Source organism: Siphateles boraxobius, unplaced genomic scaffold (assembly GCF_051911475.1).
Source record: "Siphateles boraxobius isolate OS27281-9 unplaced genomic scaffold, OSU_SipBor_1 5, whole genome shotgun sequence".
Taxonomy (NCBI): domain Eukaryota; kingdom Metazoa; phylum Chordata; class Actinopteri; order Cypriniformes; family Leuciscidae; genus Siphateles; species Siphateles boraxobius.
The window spans coordinates 33,650,164-33,673,547 of record NW_027509141.1 but is presented as its reverse complement, the minus strand read 5'-3'; the positions used below and the strand labels follow the sequence as shown (position 1 = coordinate 33,673,547).

Here is a 23,384-nt window from a genome sequence, read left to right as displayed (position 1 = left end):
GTAGTCATTGAACAGTTAAAATGGATTTTTAAAGATTACTGTTAGTGGACACCAGCATCAAAGTGTTAATCATTTTTTCTCACTTTTATTTATATGCACAGACCCGAATGAATACAAATGAACACACATGCAGCTCTACTGACAGGCATCTGCCACGGGGAATAGAGACGTCTCTTAAGCAAATGGAGATGTGCAAGAGAGTTGAGAAGATCTACTGTGGCATAACAGGAAATTAATTGAGGACATCAATACAGCATTAATCATTAAAACACAGATGCAGAAAAAGCATGTGACAAGAATGTAAGAGAGAGAAAAAGAAAGAAATAGACAGAAACAAGAGACAGACTACAGAAAAAACTGAACAAAAATATATTATTATAATTTTTTAAAGTATAAATGATAGTAATTAATTGTATTTATGATGGCAGGATGACTTTCATTATTGTAAAATATATTTTATTTATTTATAATTTAAATTTAAATAAAGTTTTCTCTCCGAGTTCATCTCTGAGTTTTAGAGAGCACAGAGAAAAACTGATGCATGATGGATTCAAACAAAGGAAAAAATGAATAAATCTATCTTTGCATGCAAGGTCTGATATCAAGAAAAGGCTGAAAAGCGAACATCAATCATTGAGTGTGATTTGAGTGTGTGTGGCCAAAATGTACATTTATAACTATACATTTATAACTAACTAAGGTATAGAGGGGAAAGAAAGACTTATAAATCTTTTGAGAATGTTTGAGCAATCTTAATGAGCATCATCGTCATCAAAATATCAAAAACTTTTAGGAAGCACCTTTAGAACAAGATAAATCCACCTGATAACCAAAAGAGTGCACAAGATGAAAGCTTGCTTTCAAATAATATATATGATTTAAGCTTTTTTTTTGTCTTTTGGTCTTGTTGATGCTTAAAATCTACTGTTTTTACTTGAAGACATGTTTATGTATTGAAATATACATACTTATTTTATCATGATGTGACCTCTGTTTGACCTTCTGTTTTACTCTACTGGGCAAAATGTCCTATTTCAACTCGTTTCTTACCATTTGTGTTTGTGTTCCACTAGATTGAATCCGTGTAAATGAAGGAGAAGAAACCGAGGAACGAGGAGAAGCTGTTCCTGCACACGGACACCGGGGGAATGCTTGAGAAACAAAATGCTTACTGGACTTAAAGAGAGGCTTGGTTGCGTGACAGCGCTTTAATTGCTTCATTACCGTAATTAATTTGCTCTCTTTTCAATTAGCAGCTGGGCCTTTGTGATGTTTTTTTTCAGCTGTTATTTTCTCTCCTCTTTTCTTTCATTTGCTCTCTCTTTCTCTCTGATCTCGTGGGATATACCTGAAGTTGCATCCCTCCGAAGTGAAAGTCCAGAGAACCTTCTAGAGCAGTGACTGTTCAGTGATGTATCGCTCTCATCCTCCAACACCCCCCCCCTCTCTCTCTCTCTCCTTTCACTTTCAGTTTTATTGGCATAACCAGAAATGAATCTGTGCCTGCACATAAAACTCCACAGTTTTTCCACAGAATTTCAGTGCCTATCAAATCATACAATTCCACACATCGCTCACACCTTGCATGTTTATTTATTGGTAAACGTGATTTCACAATGTTCCTAGATTAACATCTTTGTTGATCCTAAAACAACATTCTGTCCTTCTGATGAGACGTTAAACCGAGGTCCCGACTCTCTGAGGTCATTAGAAATCCCATGGCACTCCTCATAAAGAGTATAGGGGTGTCCCGGTGTCCTGGCCACATTCCCTCCATTGGCCCTTACCAATCACAGTCTCCTAATAACCCCATCCATTGAATTGTCTCTATCACTCACTCTCTCTCTCTCCTCTACACCTATAGCTGGTGTGTGTGAGCGCGCTGGTGTGTTGCGAGTGCACTGGTGCCGTTGTACTGTGGCTGCCGTCGCATCATTCAAGTGGATGCTGCACACTAGGAGAGAAACCTGATATGATTGTAAAGTGCTTTGGGTGTACAGACAGTAGGACATGTGAAAGCGCTATATAAACGCCTCATTCATTTATTCATTCCGATCAGCCAATCAGATTTGAGGGACAAGTTTACAGTTCATGTCGTGTTTAGGTTTACAACCAGGGTTAGGTGCTTCCACATCAGTTGTATTCACCAATCATGAATAACCAAGTTGTGGTTAAAGCTATGACTATGTTGTCGGACAGGAATTTTGTTCCAGTATCAGCAAAGATATTGATCCAGGAACATGTTTTAGTTGGAAAAATCCCGGTGACCGTATTTATTAGTTTTTTCCTTATTATAATCACATTTTTAAAGAGCTCTGAATAAATGAAATTTAATAAACGGGTAAAATATATTTTTATTTGCTAATTTGATAATGCTTTCAGATACCGATAAGACTTTATTACTCTTGTTTTACAATATTTAGTGTATTAAATCCACTACACAATTCCAAAGATTTTCACTCACTTTCAAAATATATGAGCCTACCAATAACATTACATTTATTACTATTAATAACAATATGACAGCATTGAATAAATTAATTGACAAAGTAAATTAATTAACTAAAGAAAACATTTAAAAATATATAATTTTTATTTCTATAACTATGACATATATATAACATGAAAATATAAAAACATGAAAACATATGATTATTTCAATAAAAAATATACAATTATATTATATAATTTATTAATATAATTAAATTGTGAAATATATATAATTGTAATTGTATACAATATATAATTGTATAAAATTAATAAGAAATTATTTCTATAAATATATACAGTATTTCTTTATATAATAATATAATATATAACAATTTATACATTTATTTTAGTGCTGTCAAATCGATTAATCGCAATTAATTGCATCTAAGATAAAAGTTTGTGTTTATATAATATGTACACACACACACACACACACACACACACACACACACACACACACACACACACACACACACACACACACACACACACACACACACGCACGCACGCGCACATGCACACGCACGCACACACACACACACACACACACACGCACACGCACACACACATGCACACTATATATATATACATATATATATATATATATATATATATATATATATATATACATAAACAACTTTTATGTTAGATGTTAAACAAACTTTTAATTGTTTTGACAGCTAATTTATATGTTTCATTATTTTAATAAAAATTCTGGTATTATTTGAATTACCAGAAATTCAAAAAGAAATACTGGCTAAGAGAATAAAAATATGGTAAAATGTGAATGAAAGTTACAAGGGCGAAATAAAATAACTCCGGAACAAAACCATGAGCAGACAAATCCTGTTTCTCACGGTCTGTTGCGTGACGCCGGGCGCAGAGGTTCTGAACAGAGTCTTTGTGCTCCTGAAACTGTTCTGGAGCTTTCACGGTTATTCACAAGCGAAATCTGGAGATATCGCTTTCCTTTTGTTGAAGAACATTTCAGCTTTTATTTACCTTGCAAGCGATATCTAGCGTCCTCGTGTCTTCCCGTTTGTCGAGCTGGTGAGGGTGTGTGTGTGTTTGTGTGTGTGTGTCAGAGGCGGATAGCCTGTAATCATGCAGCTCCAGAACACTTTGGCTTCAGCGCTACCTTAAGGCCTTTCAGGAAGGATGTATTATTTAATGGGCTGTGAGCTCTTGCTCCTTGACTTTTGCTGTTCTTTCTTTGTCGGTCTGTCTCTCAAACACACACACACACACACACACACATATGTTCTCAGAAACTACTACTTCCAGACGAAACCTGCCGGGCTTTGAAACAATGGACCCACCTTGAGGTTTTTGTTCGAACAACGCCATAATGGCTGTTCCTGTCTGAGAGGTCAAGGGGAAAACAGCACTAATGGCTCACTGGCTCCACAACACGCCACATTTGTCTCAGGACCTCCTGTGAGTGGAGGTCACAATCATCTCCTGAGGATCTGTGGATTTCAACAAATGCATGTGTGTGTGTGTGTGTGTGTGTGTTTTCACCGCTTTTAGGTTGGCGGGCACAGGAAGTCTCAGTTCTCCTCAAGGACTTGACAGAAAGACTTGGATATGTCACGTAGTGTTCAGACGGAGGGCTTAGGAGGGTGCTAAAGTCATGGCTTTCACTTTTCAAGTTAGTCTTTTTGGGAAAGAACAGTGCTGAACTTCAAAAGGAAACGAATAATGCCTAAAGTTTTGGAGGGTTTATGTGTCAAAATGTTCGGAATGCAAATTTCTTTCTTGTATTTTCTATCGAAGCAGGACAGGACATATATTTAAGTGTTTGAAATAGCCTATTTCCTTTAGTTAACGTGCAACTTCTAGTCATTTGCAGGTGGTATCAGTTTGTCAGACATTCTCATTCTACAGAGACTCTGCAAAAATTAGCATACTGTATGTCCCCTGCAAACAAGATGAGTCATCAGTATTTTCCCATTTTCCCAAAAGGGACAGACAGTAAAGTGTAGACCACAAACATTTATTAAAGTCCCCCTGTGGTGAAAATCAAGTTTTTAATGTTGTTTATATGTCTATGTGGTGTTTTTAATATGCTTTAAGACAAACCATGTACAAATTCATAAGTCAACACCATTGCTGAGTATTTTCTCCTTAAAACTGCAGTGAACCAAAACCCAGTTTGAAATCGCATTCGCAGGTGTTTCTTCCGTCACAAACTACTTTGTCACCAATCACGTGAACTTGCGGGAAGGCTTTAGCATATCATTACTATTCTCTGAAGCAGGGGAGTCTCAAGAGAAGCCAGGTTATCCCAGTATATTTTTCTATTGATAATATGAAGAATCGTGTACATTTAGCAATATAGCGGGTGAATTATGTATATGATGTATATTATTATGTTATGATGAACTATATGCCTTTCTCTACTGACGTTCTAAGCTGTTCAAAGCATTTCTAAGGATGCTGATTTTTAGAAGGCAGATGTCTGGCTCTGAGATGGCGAACGGGAACATGGCTTGTGTAACATTAGCAACGCATTATTAGCTGTTTGATAATGTAGTCAAGCCAAAGGCTAATCATATAAATTACCGTTATGCGACTTGTAGACGAGCATGTATAATTCACTCATCCACTTCTTCTGAATCAGTTTCTGGTTCAAACATATATGGCTGAATTAAACCAGTTTTTCCATTTGCCACTGTGCAGCGTTTATACAGTAAAGATGAGCGAGTGGATCTCTGAACAGTTTCACTTTATGTTGGTGGTCCCTTTAACACATTCTGTTGTCTATAAGTAACATTGCACCTACATGTCTACTAACTCTCATTAGAGTATTAGTAGAGTATTAGTAGACTGGTAGGGTTAGGGTTAGAGTAATTTGACATGTAGTTGCAAAGTTACTTATAGTCAGTAGAGTGTCTGTTGGAGGACCATCACAATAAAGAGTTATCAGATATTAAGACTGTACACTAATACTCTAATGAGAGTTAGTTGACATGTAGTTGCAAAGTTACTTATAGTTAACAGAATGTTCAAAAGGGACCATCCAAATAAAGTGTTACCCTCTGAGCTGGTGTGAGTGAGTGGAGGCGGGGCTAATTTGCATATTCATAGTTCTTTGTATACTAAATGAAGCAAGGGTGTAGAGTTACATTCAAGCTATTTTAAGGCATGAATACTTTTTTTTCACAGGAAAATGTCATTTTGTTGATCAAAGATGAGTTTTCAGGGATAAAATGATTGACTACTCGGGGACTTTAAGAAAGTAAACTGGGTCCATATTGATTTCCTCTTTTACAAAGGTGCTGTAACTATGAAGCCGTGTGCTCTGAATGAATCAGCGTGTGTGTGTGTGTGTGTGCTTGTGTTTGTAGTGGAGCTGAAGGTGAATGTTAACGCTGTATTAAGTGCAGTTGTGCAGTGTGTCCAGCCGAGACTCCACAACGCTCCCTAATGCCCGGCGGAAAGAGCAAATGGCTTCGCTTTACTCAGCATGAAATGGAAGTGAATGGACAGGTCAACTGCAATACAAGAATTTGGTCACAATTTCAACAGGCTGTCAAAAGACATGAAATCAAAAAAAGGTGGTTAAAAAGAAAGAGAGAGTAAAGAGAATGTGGAGACCTTCTGCATTTCCTCACGATGTGTGATTTGCATTTTTCAACCCTTAATGCTGCATAAAGATAAACATCCTCACTTATAAAGATTCAGATGACACGCATGGTAAACAGCAATCATGTCACCAGCCATACAGGGTTTCAGACGCCTCTGCAGACCGCCGGCAAAATGCATGGCTGGATGAATAAATACAAGGCTCTTTTGGGGCCGTCTGTAGCCTCCGGTACTGAGAGACGAAGCATAACTAGTCTACACTTTTGACTGGTCAACACTGCAGCTTATTCTGCCCATAAACATCCCATTTACAGAGGAAGTGATCAGCTCTGACAAGGTGTTTTAACGTATTTACATTACATATTTTATTTTCATATATTTTAAAAATATATTTTAAATTCATTCATAATGTGATTTTAACATCAGATTTTTTTTTCTTTTTGTGCTTTTTTTATTTTATTATACTGTATATTTTAACTTTTTATCAAAAATTTATTTTAAACAACAGAAAAAAATCTTTCTTTTTCTGCTTTTTTAATTTCATTATTTATTTTAAAAATATATTTTAAAACAGAAAAAGAAATCTTGTTCTGCTTTTTATAATTTTGACATTTTAAACAACAGGGAAAAATATAATTTAATTAAGTAAGCAATTAACTTTGCAATAACATATCAACTTATTCTACCAAGCCAAAACCTAACAGCCGAGTCTACTACAGTCTACTAAAAGAGTTAGTTGACATGTAGTTGCAAAGTTACTTGTAGTTAGTAGAATGTCTAAAGTAAACCATTGAAATAAAGTGTGACCTAATTGGGGTCCTGTGGGCTTCTTAAGTTTCTAAAACTTTAAGTGATGAATATGACCAAAGTACAAAGACTGACCTTGACAGGTGTGATTGACAGTCACAAATGGTGTGTGTGTGTGTGTGTGTGTAATCTGAGAGCTGGTGTGGTCTTGTGCGCGCTGTGACGGGTAGCAATCGCTGCTGTGTAACCTTGTGAGTCAGTTTGCTCTGCTGGAGCATAAATCAATGAGCATCTCTGAGCGCTAACACACTCCTCTCAGATCACGGGCTCTCAGCTTCCTCTTTACATGTGCAGAACAGCACCACACTTCCTTTATGTGTTTTAAACCCGTTTACACCCATCAGTTGACTGCTAACTGCTAACACAACCAGCATCTTTAATCATCATCATATCAAAGGGATAATATAAATATTTTGTGACTGGTTTTGAAATGTATATTTGGACAAAACTTTAATATAGACTGACCAGAGAAGCACGGGATCCTCTTAAATTATACACTACCTTTTAAAAGTTTGTGGTCAGGATGATTTTTAAGATATTAATATTTTTAATCAGCAAGGCATTTTAATGCATTAAATTGATCAAAAGTAACCCCATAGAAAAATGTAATATATGGCCATATATGTACTTATATTTTAAATAGCATGACATATCTATTTGACTTATCGGAGATAAGTGAACATTTATGTGTCCAAACATGTGAAGAAAATATTTGAGGTCATCCATATATGATACCATAGATCTGCATATATTACAGTATAGTATTGGTTTCTCGCATGTATGGACAACATTAAGTATAAATATGTGACATACATATTTGTTTCCCACATATTTAATAAATGCATGTAAACAGGCATTTGATACTGATGCATTGAATTAAGTAAATATATGCATATATAAATATATGCGTCTTACATATATTTAACATTTATGAGCATATACGGGAAAATGTATGGCACTTACATGAAAACAGCCATTTTTGCTATATTTTGAAATATATGTTTCATAAGTCTATGTGTTTTATATATATGAATTTTGCATATATTCTCATATAGGTAGCAGACACACATGGGAACTGACATTATATATGTAATTTACTTATATTGACATATATTACATTTCTGTATGGGACAGTAAAATCCTTTTTAGTGTTACAAAACATGTCTGTCAACATGTCATGCTGTTCTTTTGAACTTTCTATTCCCAAAAATATTAATCAGCCCAGGTTTTTAAACATTGATAATAATGAGAAATATTTCTTGAACAGCAAATCAGCATATTTGAATGATTTCAGGTGGATCATGTGACACTGACAACTGGAGTAAATATGCTGAAAATTCAGCTCTGATCACAGGAATCAATAAAATGTTTTCCTTAATATTCCACAATATAACTGTTTCCTTTATTTCTGATCGAATAAATGCAGCATTGGTGTGTTTAAGAGATTCTTTCAAAAACATACCCACACTTTTGACCGGTAATGTCTGTTAGCCAATCATAATCATAATATAACACAAAAGGTCATTTACATGGCTATATTAACATCCACAATCCTGCTCTTTTGCCATGGTAACAGTGGCTTCTTTCTGATTGGTGGAGCTCCTCACACCTCTTCACTATTTTATATGATTGTTAGAAGTCTACAGAAGTTTAGACCATCGCTTAATCTCAGAGCTCACAGTAGGTCTGCGCTGAAGGCTTTATACATTATCACAAAAAATCAATTTCTCTATGGAGTAAATGAATGGGATTTTTACCTCAGAATCCCACTGTTGCGCTTTATTTGTATGCAGACACCATCCTGCGATATAACATTAGTATGTAGCAACCGCTGCTTCATAAATCAAACGCTGCTGATGATAATCTGCTTGTGATTGGGCAGGTGTGCCAGTGTAAAGATGAAAGTTTTAAGTATTGTGAATGTGTATGGGTAGGTTTACGCTCTCTCTCTCTCTCTCTCTCTCTCTCTCTCTCTCTCTCTCTCTCTCTCTGTAATGTGGGTGGACTCGCTCTCTCTGTAATCAATCATTCTTACCTGCCCAGCTGAGCTCAAGCCTCTGTAACTGTGAGAAATCCGACAGCTTAGATTCGCTTTATCACCGCTGTGTTCACTTCTCACATGATTTCTTTCTCTTTTCTCCTTTTTTTTCTTTTATGGTTTAGCATTATGTTTTCATCCCTGAATGACCTCCATTCAGACTGGCACGCGCGCGCGCACACACACACGCGCGTACACACACACACGCGCGTACACACACACACATGCGCGTGCACACACACACACACACGCAGGCACGCACGCACGTACGCACGCACGCACACACACGCACGCACGCACGCACGCACGTACGCACGCGTACACACACAAACACACACACACACATGCGCGTGCACACACACACACACACGCACGCCGGCACGCACGCACGCGTACATACACAAACACACACACACACATGCGCGTGCACACACACACACACACACATATCCCCTTAATAAACGTTCTGCATCTTTTAGATAAAAAGCACATAATTTTGTTTAATTTATATGCGACCAAAAATGTCCAAGGACAAGGTGCAATCCTCTGAAGTTCATCTCACGCACCCATCAACATCAACCTTTTAAAAACCTTTATCTGATATACTCAGATATGCAATATTTATGATAAATAAATCATACTTTTTATTAATATAACATTCAATACTGATCCCAGCACACCCTCTGACTTCCTTTTGATATAATCCTTATGTTATTGAAATGTAAATAATACTTTCCTGATATAATATATAGTATTAAAACAGTTTAGTATATGTACTTTAAGATCTCTCAACCTCTTGTTTTAACTTTTGAAATGTCTCCTTTTGAAATGATATGAGAGATGCTGCGGATGTGAGTGATTTTCAGCGGTCCGTTGGACATCAGTGATGTTCGCCAAATGAATGCAAGTTTGCATTTTAAAAATAGAGTTTTATTGCATTTCTTTTCTTGTGCGAGTGTGTTTCAAAGCAGTGAATTATTGCCCGTCAGCTTTGATTGATGGAGTTTGTATGCGGTGTTAATTTTGCTTCTTTGCGTCTCTCGTGGCAGGAAAGACTGTGGAGAGACACAATAAGATCAGTGTTTTCTGTCCTGTGTCTCTCTCACAGTCAGAGAAGAATTAACCACTGTAAGTCTATGAGTATAACAAGAGTGCTGTTTCCTTCTTGAATAAATCGTTTTTTAGCTAGTTGAGGAAGTGATTCAAATAAATATATAGTCAGCCGCTGCGTCCCAAATAGAATAGTATGCGGAAAACAGTAAGCCAACAGAGTAGTATGTCAATACACATATAGTATTAGAAAAACAGTAGGCAAAAATACTCGGATGGCCAACTAATTCCGGCAAGATTCAGAAGTGTGCATTCGATGAACAATTTATTATCCCATGAGGCCGTGGGAGAGGATTAATGAACGGCAGTGAAGTGATGAAACTGATGCTGGTAGGTCACATGGAGCCCAATCTCATGAAAGTGCGTATCTATACAACGAATGTTATTTCTCGTGCCATTTATAAGCCAAAAATAGTTTTTGGGTGCATATGCTACGCAGTTTTCGTGTACATATGATACGCACTTTATGGCGTGTAATACGCACGCACTCCTCACCCCTAATCCTAACCCCTAAGGTAGGGTGACCACTATCAAACAAACCAAATGTGGGACGATTATACGTTTGTGTGGGACAATGTGGGACATGTAACCAACTCTAAAACATAACCTGAAACTGTTATATAATGTTTATCTAACTTCATAAAAACATTGCTATTCTGCCTTTCAGCTGATAAAAATTCTTTGTTCTTTAATCCCTTCCAGAAAACATCATTACATCTCAATGTAACATAACGTGTCTTATATTTTACATGACATTTATAAAATATAAACCAACATGAATTTCAATCATTGACAGTCTTATATATTAAGAATATATTAAACCAAAAACTTTCATATTTTTTTTAGAAAGGATGTGAATTAAAACAAGCACAGCAGGCAATAAGTTGATAAATTTAAAATTTAATTTACCGAAATATCCATTTGTTTTCTGACAGAAACACATGGAACGAATCACCGCTCCACATTTTGATTGACAGCGTCACAACTTACTAGTGATCATGTTTACTACTGTCCTTTCAACCATTGGATAGGATTTTAAAACGGCTGTTGTATTTGTACTTCTGACGAAGCGCTGTTAAATATAGGTGAAAAACTACGCCGCAAAAAGAATAAATAAAATGCTTTCTTAAAAAGGCAAAAGAAAGCATCCACATTTTCTTAATATGATCATTAAAAACCAACAGACTGATGAAAATGCGGGACATTTTCTCAATATGCGATGTGCGGGACAAGAGGTGAAAATGATGCGCGGTTCAACGCAAAGCGGGACGGGTGCTCACCCTACCCTAAGGGGTTTTCAGTACGTAGCATATGCACGCTAAAACCATTTTTGCCGTATAAATGGCACGAGAAATAACATTTGTGGTATAGATACGCACTTTCATGAGATTGTGTTGTCACATGACAGTAACAACATGGCGAATGTAGTACACCCGAAATTCATTCATAATACCTATATTCATACTATATAGAATGTACAATGTTAACGATCACAAAGTCCTGAAGTCAACTAGTCTCTCCCCTGTGAAAACCTCCTTCCCTTTAACTCTGTACAGATAAAACGTTGTCTGGATAATTCCGGCTTGCATGGCTACAGAAAAATTCTGTATTATACATTTTTAAGCCAGACAAGTAGTTTGTTGAAGGTTGATTTGTGAAGAAGGACTACACGCCTGCACACATATATATTCAAACACGCATACCTATCGAATGACACGTGATTTGCATGTGCGTTTTCGCGGGTTTGCGTTTTTGAGTTTTGTGTAGAGATAACGGATAATCGTTTGCACTTTCGAACCTATTTCAGGGAATGCGTTCTCGAGACACCAGGCACTGTTTTATGCGGATGAGCGGCCGGAGCGCGTTAAGGTTTTTCTGTTAGAACGGTGTCGTGTTAGCGGCCCATAAGCTAATAACTAATGTTTTTCGCAACGGAAGTGAATCAATCAAAACTAACTTTAGCTGGACAATAACTTTATCCTAAAGCTGTGGTAAAGCCTAAACAATCTGTTACGGTGATTTCTGTTATCACTGTAAAGGTGCTTTGAAACAATCCATACTGTTAAAAGCGCTTTATAAATGACGGTGACTTGACTTAAAAGAAAGTCAAATTCAAATGTAGTACCTACTCAGACAATAAACCAATTCGGATGCACTGAGACACTTGTTTCGCTACTGAATTAATCAGTGTTTTTGAATGAATAGGCTGAGGGAAGGACTCAAATAATTCAAAGTCAGTCACTTGTTTTATTAGTAAATGAATCACTATTTTTGAACGAATCGGTTGAAGGAAGGATTCAGGTTCCACACTCAAAGACAGTCATTTGTTTTGAATGAATCTGGTGAACAAATGATTTAAATGATTCACTCAGAAAGACAGTTTGTCGCCACTATTGGTGTAATAGTGTAATGTGCAGAAAGAGCCACTGAAAAATCCCCAGCATTAACAGTCCGCCTTTCCACAAACAGTGAGAAGTCCCAGTGCTGTCGGATCTGCACTAATGGAACGACTAAATAATGGCTAAAAGCAAACTTTCTGCATTTTTAAAAATAATAATAATAATAAAAAACGTGATATATGAATCGTTTCTCCCTGAAAGTCCCCAAAGTGTGGTTTAGTCAGATTTAGCTCACTTCTGGAGGCAACTGTGTCCCCAACGCATAAACCCACACACTCACACTTGCTTTTCTATCATGGTGGGGATTTTCCATTGATTGTTTTTATACTGCACTAATAATATTTTCTATCCCCTGCTCCTAAAGCTAACCGTTTGCATTTTTATATTTCCATGAAGACGTTATTTAGTATGTTTATTAAGTCGTTTCCTCATGGGCGCAGTTTACTGCTCCACACAGCGTAGATGATTTCAGGTTTTACTATCCTTGAGGGGACATTTGGTCTCAACAATGTATAGGCAAATCCCGACTTACACACATACACATGCTGAAACTCACACACATACACACCTCATATACATGCTACGGGCTGCACGACTACTCATTTTAGCAGTGAACTAGAGGTGTAGTGTGCGAGTCACCGTTTCCCCATGTAAATGACCCGGCGTGCAGCATCAGCGCTCGGCTGAGACTGATTCCCGAACCGCTCGGATGATGTGGCTGGGAAATAAAAGCTTGCACATCTCAGCTGATGCTGCTTGCGCTGCAAAAACCCTCACGTCCCGCTCGCTTATGGTTTCTGTCAGTCTCCAGACAACACTTGGGTAGTTTCACGGGTCTCCGAGCGGTTCACATCGATTTAGGCTTGTATGTGAACACCCTAAATGAACTGTGTAGTTCACTTATAAAGTGCCAAATATAGAACAAGGACATCTGCTCTGTGATGTGACGACAGGCCCAAAGCATCATCTACTTGTAGAACTGATCGACTAGTCTGTAAGACGACCTCTGGCTGCTAATATACTTCCATAAATGTGTTTATGACTCTCAATTACTGCCATTGCTGTCAGACTGTTCATGCATTTAACAGAGACGGAGAGCTCAAGACGACAGAATTACAAGGTACAGGATGGTGATGAAAGTTGCTCTCGGTTGTGTATTTAGTGTTATAGAGTAAGTAGCAGAGCTGAACTCTTACCTGCAGTAGCCAGTAACAGCGGCGGTGGAACGTGGGAATGATGGAGGAGTGGACATAGCAGCCATACAGACACTGAAATAAAACACAGAGCACAGCGTCAGTTAAACACTGAGAATAAACACACAAACATCAGACAAACAGCACTCAGGGTGTGTTCACACTTGTATTTCGGTTCGCTTAGATAAACCCAAAACATTTAGTCCTGGTCCGCTTAGCGTTCACATTGGCTTTGTAACACCGAACCTAAAGACATAAGGATATGTTCACAACCTGATTGGTTGGTTTTTATTACGGATATTTCGTGATGGAACTTACCGGACTATGCTTGAGCATTCTGTCATTTTTAGGGTCACATCTTGTGACATCATGTCCTGTTTTAAAACACACTCTAAAAATAAAGGTTCAATGGTTCCATGAAGAACCTTAATGTCCATGGAACCTTTTCATTCCACAAAAGGTTCTTTAGAGTGGAAAAAGGTTATTTCGTTTTTATTAAAATTTGTTCACACTAAGAAAAAAAATGGTTTACTGAACTGTTTACTGAAAGCTTCTTTGGGGAGCCCAAAATGTTTTCTATTTTGCAAAAACACCCTTTTAGAGTGTGGGGTTAATAAACACAAACCATTTTATGAAACCGAGTGCATATCACAGCTCTGTACTGACACAAATCTGGACAATGAGGAGAATAAAGGTTGTTAATCATAATATTATACACACACAGTCATATATACACCCGCTTTCTTGTTCCCTTATTCTATAATATAAAAACGACACAGTCCTTCCCAGTATGATTCTGTTTATAACCAGATAAAAATATCCAGGGGGACGTGATCTTCAGACACTCAGTGTGTGTGTGTGTGTGTGTGTGTGTGTGTGTGCGTGTAACTGGTGTCCTTCATATCGGGTCAATAACAGGAGGACTGTAAGTCTATTTACAGCACTGGATTACGAGACCTGTCTCAGATCTTATTGTACATTTGGCTGGCTGAATTTTACAGGAATGAAGCTCATATCATCATTCCCGCACACACACACACACACACACACACACACACACACACACACACACACACACACACACACACACACACACACACACACACACACACACACACACACACACACACACACACACACACACACACACACACACTGTGTGTGTAAGTGTTAGGGAAGTGTTAGGGAAGCTACAAGCTACTCATAATTTAGGGTAGTTAAATTTACAGTCAAGCCATTTTTTATGTGACAAACTGCTATAGCAAATAGTAGCTAACCATACTGAATGAGGGATAATACAGTATCTTGATGAATGTATAGCAATCAGATGATATTTACATTAAATTTGTTATTTTCTGACATAACATAAGTATCTGAATTAAGGTAACAGCATTATTTGACATTAAATAAAACACCAATTTTCATTAAGGAAAAAACTAAATAAAAATTAAGAAACAGTTGAAAAAAAAAGATTTTTGTTGCATACAATTTTTTTTTTACACACTTTGAGAATTACATCACTTCCTGTTGCCTGAATGTAGCCTCCGTGCCAGATTCTGCACCAACAACAGCTATAGATGTGTATTTTGCCAAAAGTACATGAATAAATACACAATGCAGATGGACCAGTTTCAGTAAAAAAAAAAATCAGCTGAACAGACCTTTATTGATGGTTCATTTATTTTATTCTAACCAGTTAGCATGTGGACTAGCAAAGACAGTGGACTATCTGAACGTTTTGTTTAGGTTACTTCCCAACACTAATTACGATGCACGCTGCAAATGAAGTACAGTGAAAGTGTGTCGTCATCCGCGGCGCGAAGGTGTTGGGTTTCAGAGGGAGATGTGCTGAGGTGTTTGGTAACAGTGAGATTAGGAGATGACAGCGTCAGAGGGCATTATTTGCCGTCTGTGGCCCAGACAGATGCCAGAGGCCCACACGCTGAGCAATTAAAGCCTAATTACATTCACACGATTAGATCAGCGCCACCGTAGTGTCTGAGATACGCTCCCACGCACAGTAACGTGCTCACACACACAAACACACACAAACACAGGCGCCAAGGTGCCTTTCAGTTGGGTATGTCACTGCTGAATTGGATGCCAATATCTCAATATCTCCTACAGGGGAAATATGAGTCGTTGCATCATTCTGCTGTACATGGTTTACTCGGGACACTGATATGTTGTTTTCATAGGATAAGACAATGAACCCTGGGGAGAGGCTTGCTGCTTTTTCAAACGGTGACAAGCACTACACACTTATTTTAGTATCAATGAGATACTATAATTTTTATTAATACACTTTTGAATTCGTTTTTATTAATTACATTTTTCCTTGGCAAGTGGCTGAAGTAAAATAAGTTTAGGTTTATTAAGTTAATGTTTATTTTATTGTAAAATGTTTTATTGACTACAATAACCCTGGCTCTACACAGCATTTTAATCTCCTAAGTCGATTTTTACTGCATGAACTTTTAATAATTATGAATCTCAAACCTCTATAAAAACGTTAAAATATCATACTGACATTTTCAGTGATGCTGTATGTCAAGGACACAATGAGGTCACATTAAAACTGAAATGGACTCTCACACCAAGCTCATTATGGACTACAGCCTTTTTCAAATTTGATATACTACCTAGACAAACTACATCACAAATCTCCCTCTCCAGACCATTTATTGAATCTAAGCTTAAAAAAAACATTCATCATGATGATGATATCAGAATCATGAGCACATTTACATATAACCGGTTACATTTACATATTAACAGCTATTTAATATTCATCAACTCGGCCATTTCCCATCACACATGTGAAGAGGCTAGCCAATCACAACAGAGGTCAGCAGCAAAAACATCCCGTTTAATTCAGGTCTGAGAGGGGGGAAATAACCATGAAACACTAAATTACAACTTTTTTTTCTGGTGAAAAAAAAACACTGGGGGACCAAATGCTACAAAAGTGTTGAATATGAGCCCTTTAAATGATGCAAAAATGCCTTTGATGCTAATTTTCCTCATGTTGGGTTAAAAAGACATCAAACAGTAAATTCAGACTGAATCTGTAGCACAGCACAGGAACCATGGTGTGAAATAAAGTCAGAAGCACAGAAGAATATTTCAGACTGGACAGAAAGTGTTTTTTGTTTCTTTTGGAAAGCTCATTCTGTCTCAGTGTCACGAGGGATTTGATCTATCTATCTATCTATCTATCTATCTATCTATCTATCTATCTATCTATCTATCTATCTATCTATCTATCTATCTATCTATCTATCTATCTATCTATCTATCTATCTATCTATCTATCTATCTATCTATCTATCTATCTATCTATCTATCTACCCAACCGTCTGCCCGTTCGTGTATCAGTCTATGGATCGACTGCTTAGCACATACTATCCCTTCACAGATGCTAGTATGTACTAAATTTGTCTACAGGCTCATACAGTTTGTGGTCTAAAGCAGATGACAGAGTTTTCAAATGTTTTGTACAGGAATAAAATAGGAGAAACAAGAAAATAAGTGTTTATCTACAACTTGCATTATCGCTCTGAAATTTAACCCAAAGCCCATGAAATAAACCATCAAACTGTCCTCATATCAGCAGTGAATGACCATGATCCAGGACTGATAAGCACAGGACAGAGTTTGCTGCGTCTGCAGGAACAGGAGGACAGAGAGCAGTGTGTTACTCAGCTCGCAGGAAACACCAATGCTGCGGTTTGATGCTGATCATCAGAGACAGATCAGAATGTAACCGTGCCGGACACACATGTGCGCGTGTGAGTGTGTGCCGGTCACGTCTCCGCCTGAGTGAAGACATGCTGTCCGCTGATGTTAATGGCGATCCGTCGTCAGGGCTGGGCGGACGGCCAAAGGCATTAAGCGGAATCGAATTCCTCCAAACTAGCTTTAATCAGCAGGTTTTTAAGGTTAGAATTACTCTCTCTCTCTCTGAGCCAAGGTTAAAGCACACAAGAGTCAGTGGATGGAAAAAGAGATGACGTCATGGTAGTGTGTGTGTGTGTGTGTGTGTGTGTGTGTGTGTGTGTGTGTGTGTGTGTGTGTGTGTGCGTTGTAGGGTTGGGCACCATTTAGACTGAACTTAGAATGTCTTTCAAATTACAATTACAATTCCAGAATTTGAAGCGAGCAAACAGGATTCTGAATTACAACACACACATTTGAATTTCTTATTAATAAAAAAATTATATAAATTATATAGAAAGTTTAATTGGTAACACTTTTGTTACGTGTGGGTTTTTGTTGTGTCTTGTATATCACGTTATCCCTTGTTTGTCATGTGATCCTGCCATGTCTTGTCTTTTGTTTGTTGTTGCTCAGTGTCCACAGGTGTTCCTCATCTATGGCCCCGTCCACACTACTGCGTTTTCGTTTAAAAACGGAGAATTAAAACGAAAACGATCTCCGTCCACACCAGCGTTTTAGCTGCGTATTAGAATTGATCTCCGTCCACATTAAAACGACTGAAAACTCGGATCACGTGACCATTCTCCAACACTGTGCATGCGCGTGCCGGTGTAAACAGGAAACGGATGGACTATTCCTCAGATTTGATGAGGAAGCAAGTAACGTTAGCTACCTCTGCAATGATTAGAAAATGTCGAAGACCAGAGATTTCTTTTCATGGACCGCCGCTGCACACGGGAATTGTCATAGATCGCTCGAATAATAGTTTGCCTCCGGCGCATGTAGGCAGTTATAGCATTGTAAAATGCAGAATTTGCTTGCACAACAGCTGCTAACAAAGACATCAAAGTCAGAAACGCTTGTAATTCGTTATCCATGTTGCACTCACTAACATCAGCTACGTAGTCCAGGATGTTTTTGTTTGTTTTCTTCCGGTGACGGGACATGTGATGGGTGGCTGACGAATCAGGGAAGGATACGTCATGGGTGATGACACCCAATCATAGAGCCGAGCGTGACCTTCTACGTCATCGTTTCTAAACTCCTCCGTTTTGTCCCGTCTACACTAAAACGCCCTCCGGAGATTCAAAACGAAAAACGGAGCTGCAGCGTTTCTAAACTTCTCCGTTTTGGGTCTTCGTTTTTCCCGTTTTAGTGTGGACGGGAGGTGCAAACGTAGCAAAAGGTCTCCGTTTTTAAACGAAAACGCAGTAGTGTGGACGGGGCCTATGTTTATTAGTCTCCCCAGGTGTTTATTATTAACCACGCCCCCTTGTTATCTTGTTTAGCTTGTTTGTCTGTGTATTTAAACCCCTGTGTTTCAGTTGTTGGCTGTCGGTTGTTGTTTTATGTTACTCCTGTCCTGTTCTGAGGTCCCTGGATTTCCTGTTTTTGTATTTGTTTAATTAAATGTGCTTTCGATTGGATTCACTCTCCGTTTCATTCCTGACTGGATGTAACAACTTTACTTGAAGTATTTTAATGTATTAATTATGCCTTGTAATACTCCTTAGTCCTTATAATGCATTGAATGGTCTAATGAATAATTGTAACCACAGTTATAATACATTATAATACCTATGTTACACCTTTGGAAAGTATAATGCAAAATACATGACAAAAAAACAATTTCAGATGTAACAAGGGATCTAAAAATATTGTAATGCATTTTAACTTGAGTTACAATTATTTATGAAAAAATACAATGCATTATATAACATACATTATGAATACCTTTATATTGCTTAATGCATAAAGGCTTTAAGTAAACTGTAATAGTTTAATTTCTTTTAGATAGGCCTACATATATCAAAATATTGTTTCCCATAATGCATCAGTGCGTTACATTTCAATTTAACTTCCAATTCTGCTTCAATTCAAATTCCGACTCATGACGGAGGCGATTCAACAGTTCAGCATTTTGCCCAACCATAGTGCAGAATAAAACACAATATGTAGGTATATTTAGAATTTTATATTATTATACGATATTATTATTATGAGTTGTGATGTATTATTTATCAAAAACAAAAATCTTCGACTATGACATCATATCCTTCCACATGATTCTGTAGATTTTCCCTTAAAATCAGCATAGATAAAATGTGATCAAATCAGCAGACAGCGTCTTGGGTGTACGAGTTACTAAAGCATATTGACATGTTTGTGTTTTTGGATCGCCAGACCTTTCATGCCTCCTGTGCGGACACCCGAATCACTAAACTCTCCAAAAACATCACAGGGAGAAAGACAGAACACAGAGAGCACTGGGAAGAGAGAAAGCCAGAGGCGTTGTACTCATGTAAACACTTCTGTGATTAGAAAGGGAACTGTCCATTTCCTAAGGATGCCAGAAAAACCTCGGCTTACAACAATCATTTTATCCCGGGGAAATTGCATTGGAGCCTCGAGCGCTGAATACTCGCATTCAAAACATCCTCTGGCTAAAAATCCTTCAGTCTGTCAAGAGCGCCTCTCCTTTATCTAATCGTACAGATGCACTCTTCTCTTCCTTTTCCTCCCTCTTTCTCTTATCTCCCCGCCGAGGGTGGATTTTTATCGTCCGGTGATAAGGGTCATCCTGAGGCGGGTGTGATTGGAGGCAGTGGAAGGGTTGAGGTAGAGCCATTGAGAGTCTGAAGAGGCAGCAAACCGAATCCTTGCTGATTGTGCTGACACAAAGTTAGCACCTGAGGGCCCGCGACTCCGAGGAGACTACTGATGAAGAAGGACAGATACACCTTTCTTTCTCCTCTCTTTTCATGCTTTCCCACTACCGATTCAAACGTCCCCAGGACAGTTAGCCACAGCTCAGGCTTTGTCAAATCTCCTCTTGGGACACGTGGGGTCATTTGAGTCTGGATGGACGATTAACCTTTGGTAAGAATGATGATGAGCTAAAAGCATGGGAACATACACCACAAGAGCCACAATTGTTTGTTTACCACACACGATTAAAGGATTATATCACCCCCCAAGCCCCCCTCCTGTGTAACACAAAAGCATAATATTCACTCTGCTTATTACCATTAAAAAAATCTATCCATCCATCCATCCATCCATCCATCCATCCATCCATCCATCCATCCATCCATCAATCCCCAGGATATATATATATATACATAGGCAAAAGTGAACTTTCCCAACACTGCATATATATATATATACATATGCAGTGTTGGGAAAGTTCACTTTCTACATGAACTAGCTCAAAGTTCAGTTCACAAATTTTTAAATGAACTAGTTCAGTTCATAGTTCATACTTTAAAATTTTGAACTAGTTCATAGTTCTTTTTTCCATATGTTGCTGTGAGCTTTTATTTTTCAAAATTATTGCCATAGACCATATAGAACCACAGACAGCAATTATTTTATCGGCAGGCAAAATTTGAACAGAAATGTAAGATTTTTCCCAACCTCACCGACCTTGTCATAAAACTCGTTAAAATGATCATACAACGCCTCCTTGCTGCTTTTTGATTTGATGACGCATGTGGCAGTGCAACACTGGTGGCTGGTGTTGCCAGATTGGGTGTTTTTTCCGCTACATATTTAGCCTGTTTACGGTGTGTTTTAGCCGGGTTTTCGCCTGGAAGGCTCTAAAGAAATCTGGCACCCGATTGAACGAAGTTAAACTGAGAGAGCGTGTTGTTCACACACACCAGAATGAACGAGTTCACAGTAACATTCATCAGTCAGTAATACAGTAGCCTACATTCAGTTCACGTTCGCCCCAAAATATGAACGAGTTCATGAACTATCGTTCAATGAATGCGTTCAGGCACAGCACTCTATATATATAAATATATATTTTTTGTTGAAACATATGGTTCATGTACAGCTAAGCAGTGCAAATATTCACCCAACGAGTCCTCACAAATCTGTTTGGTGTCTTTATAAAGCCACCCAGCTTCACTCCTGACCCCACACGTCCCAGCAGCCATTAATAATGTAGAAGCACCTAGATGAGGACGTCGTCAGCGGTGTAGGAGCATTACTTATAGATGGACATTAGCACAGGAAATAGAGCAGAGAGGAGGAAGAATCATCTTTACGGTAAAGGTCAGTGGTCTTCCTCATTCTGTCACTTCCTGTGAGAGCGTGCCCTGCTCACCTCACAGACCTTGCCCTCCAGGATCATAATCGACGGAATTGAATCTGGCTTCGTTTACGCTAGATGTGCTTCATCCTAAAATTGTATGAGTATCTGGGGCTGGCAGAACCCTTGAGAGCGCCGTTAAGGAGAAAGAAATGGTGCAAACTTTTTTTTTTTTCAGGGCTTCAGCTTCAGGTGGTCAATAAGGAAAAGCTCTTCTTAAATTCAGTTCAGCTATAAATCACAATTAACACATTCACAGGTCTGACCCCTAAATGATCTGTCTGCCGGCTAATATTCCCACTGGTCCTGCTGAAGGAAGGGATGGGGCGAAAGTGCGGCCTGGAAAAAGGACAACAGAGAAAGAAAAGTAGGACGGGGGAATGATGAAGAGTGGAAACGGTGGAAAAGGGCAATTGAGAATGAAAAAAAGAGAGAGGTAAAAAACTAAAGAACCAGTGAAACAAACCAGAGCAAGATGGTCTTGTGTTGTATTGTGATTGTGTGGACATCTTTGGCTGTCTTGCTGTTTTTTCAGGATTGTTGTTGTGTTTGAAATACACCAACACAGATCAATCAGCTGTAAGCTTGACAAAAAAATAACAACAAAATCCATTTTAATCAATGGAAATCCAGTAATATACAAGAGTGTTGTTTAAGAATAATATAATTATAGTTATGCATATATTTAGTTTCTCTACAATGCATTTAGTTAGAAACAAAATATGATCTAAATTGGTATTAAATAGACACAAGCTGGCTTGTGCTAAATAAAGTTAAAGTTATTAAAATACAAAACGAAATAAAAATAAATACCTATATGTTAATAACAAATAAGTTTATAACAAAAAATTATTATACAATATAGGGGTGTGCCATATCATACCGTCCACGATAATACCGGTATACATTTTTACATGATAAAAAAAGTGTCATATCGCGATATCAATGATATAGCGACGCAATGACGTATGGCGCATTTACGTTCCCTAGCACACACAACAACAACACCTGTCTGAGCGCGAGAGCCTGTCAGCCTCCGATGACGATTTAGCAATTTCACAAACAGCTTGAGTGTTCAGCGGGGCTGCCGACGCGCGTCTTCTCTCGCGCGCGTTTAGGAGTCGGGACATGACTGAATGGTCTCTTGCACAATCGGGCCATCAGTGCATCGTAACTAAAGTTTATCATTTTCAAGTCTTCTTAATTCTTATCAGTTTAAACATTCAAGCGGTTTTAAACTATCCAGTAAGCTACTCGCGCACTCTCTGAGAGAGTTGCACTGCGTGCATACATAGAGTGCAGCTCGCGAGAAACTAAAGTTATTTTTCGCGGATTATATCGCTTTAATGGGGGGAAAAACACAAAATTGTGTCAAACTTCCGGTCTTGGTAAGTATACTCATAAACACAGTCGGTTATGTATAAAACGCATGTGACAGTGTGACAGACAGTATAATGAAAACAGCAATGGATCCGTGCACTAACTGTAAAAGTGACAGCAGCCATAGGCTATGCGTCTGTCATTAATGTTGTCGTCAAAACAACAAAAGATAGCTTTAATTGTAATGACTGAGAATTATTAGCCTATGTATTTAATTTAATCAGGAAACAGAACTAATAGACTGTGTTATTTTACATTTGATTACTTTATTATGTTTCTGTAGTATTTCTGAATACTGGTGTTAGACCTACACACATTTAACATTTAATTCAAAGATTGAA

The 23,384-nt window shown here is 38.1% G+C and overlaps 1 protein-coding gene across 9 annotated transcripts in view; it reads right to left on the bottom strand.

Annotated features, from left to right (window-relative positions):
• camta1b (calmodulin binding transcription activator 1b) overlaps positions 1–23,384 on the bottom strand; it is a 304,866-nt gene that overhangs the window by 39,551 nt on the left and 241,931 nt on the right. For all 9 annotated transcript variants that reach the window (XM_077204055.1, XM_077204062.1, XM_077204057.1 and 6 more), the window contains one exon: positions 13,629–13,700. In XM_077204055.1, the coding sequence (XP_077060170.1) occupies positions 13,629–13,700 (72 nt within the window). The remainder of the gene's footprint in view (positions 1–13,628; positions 13,701–23,384) is intronic.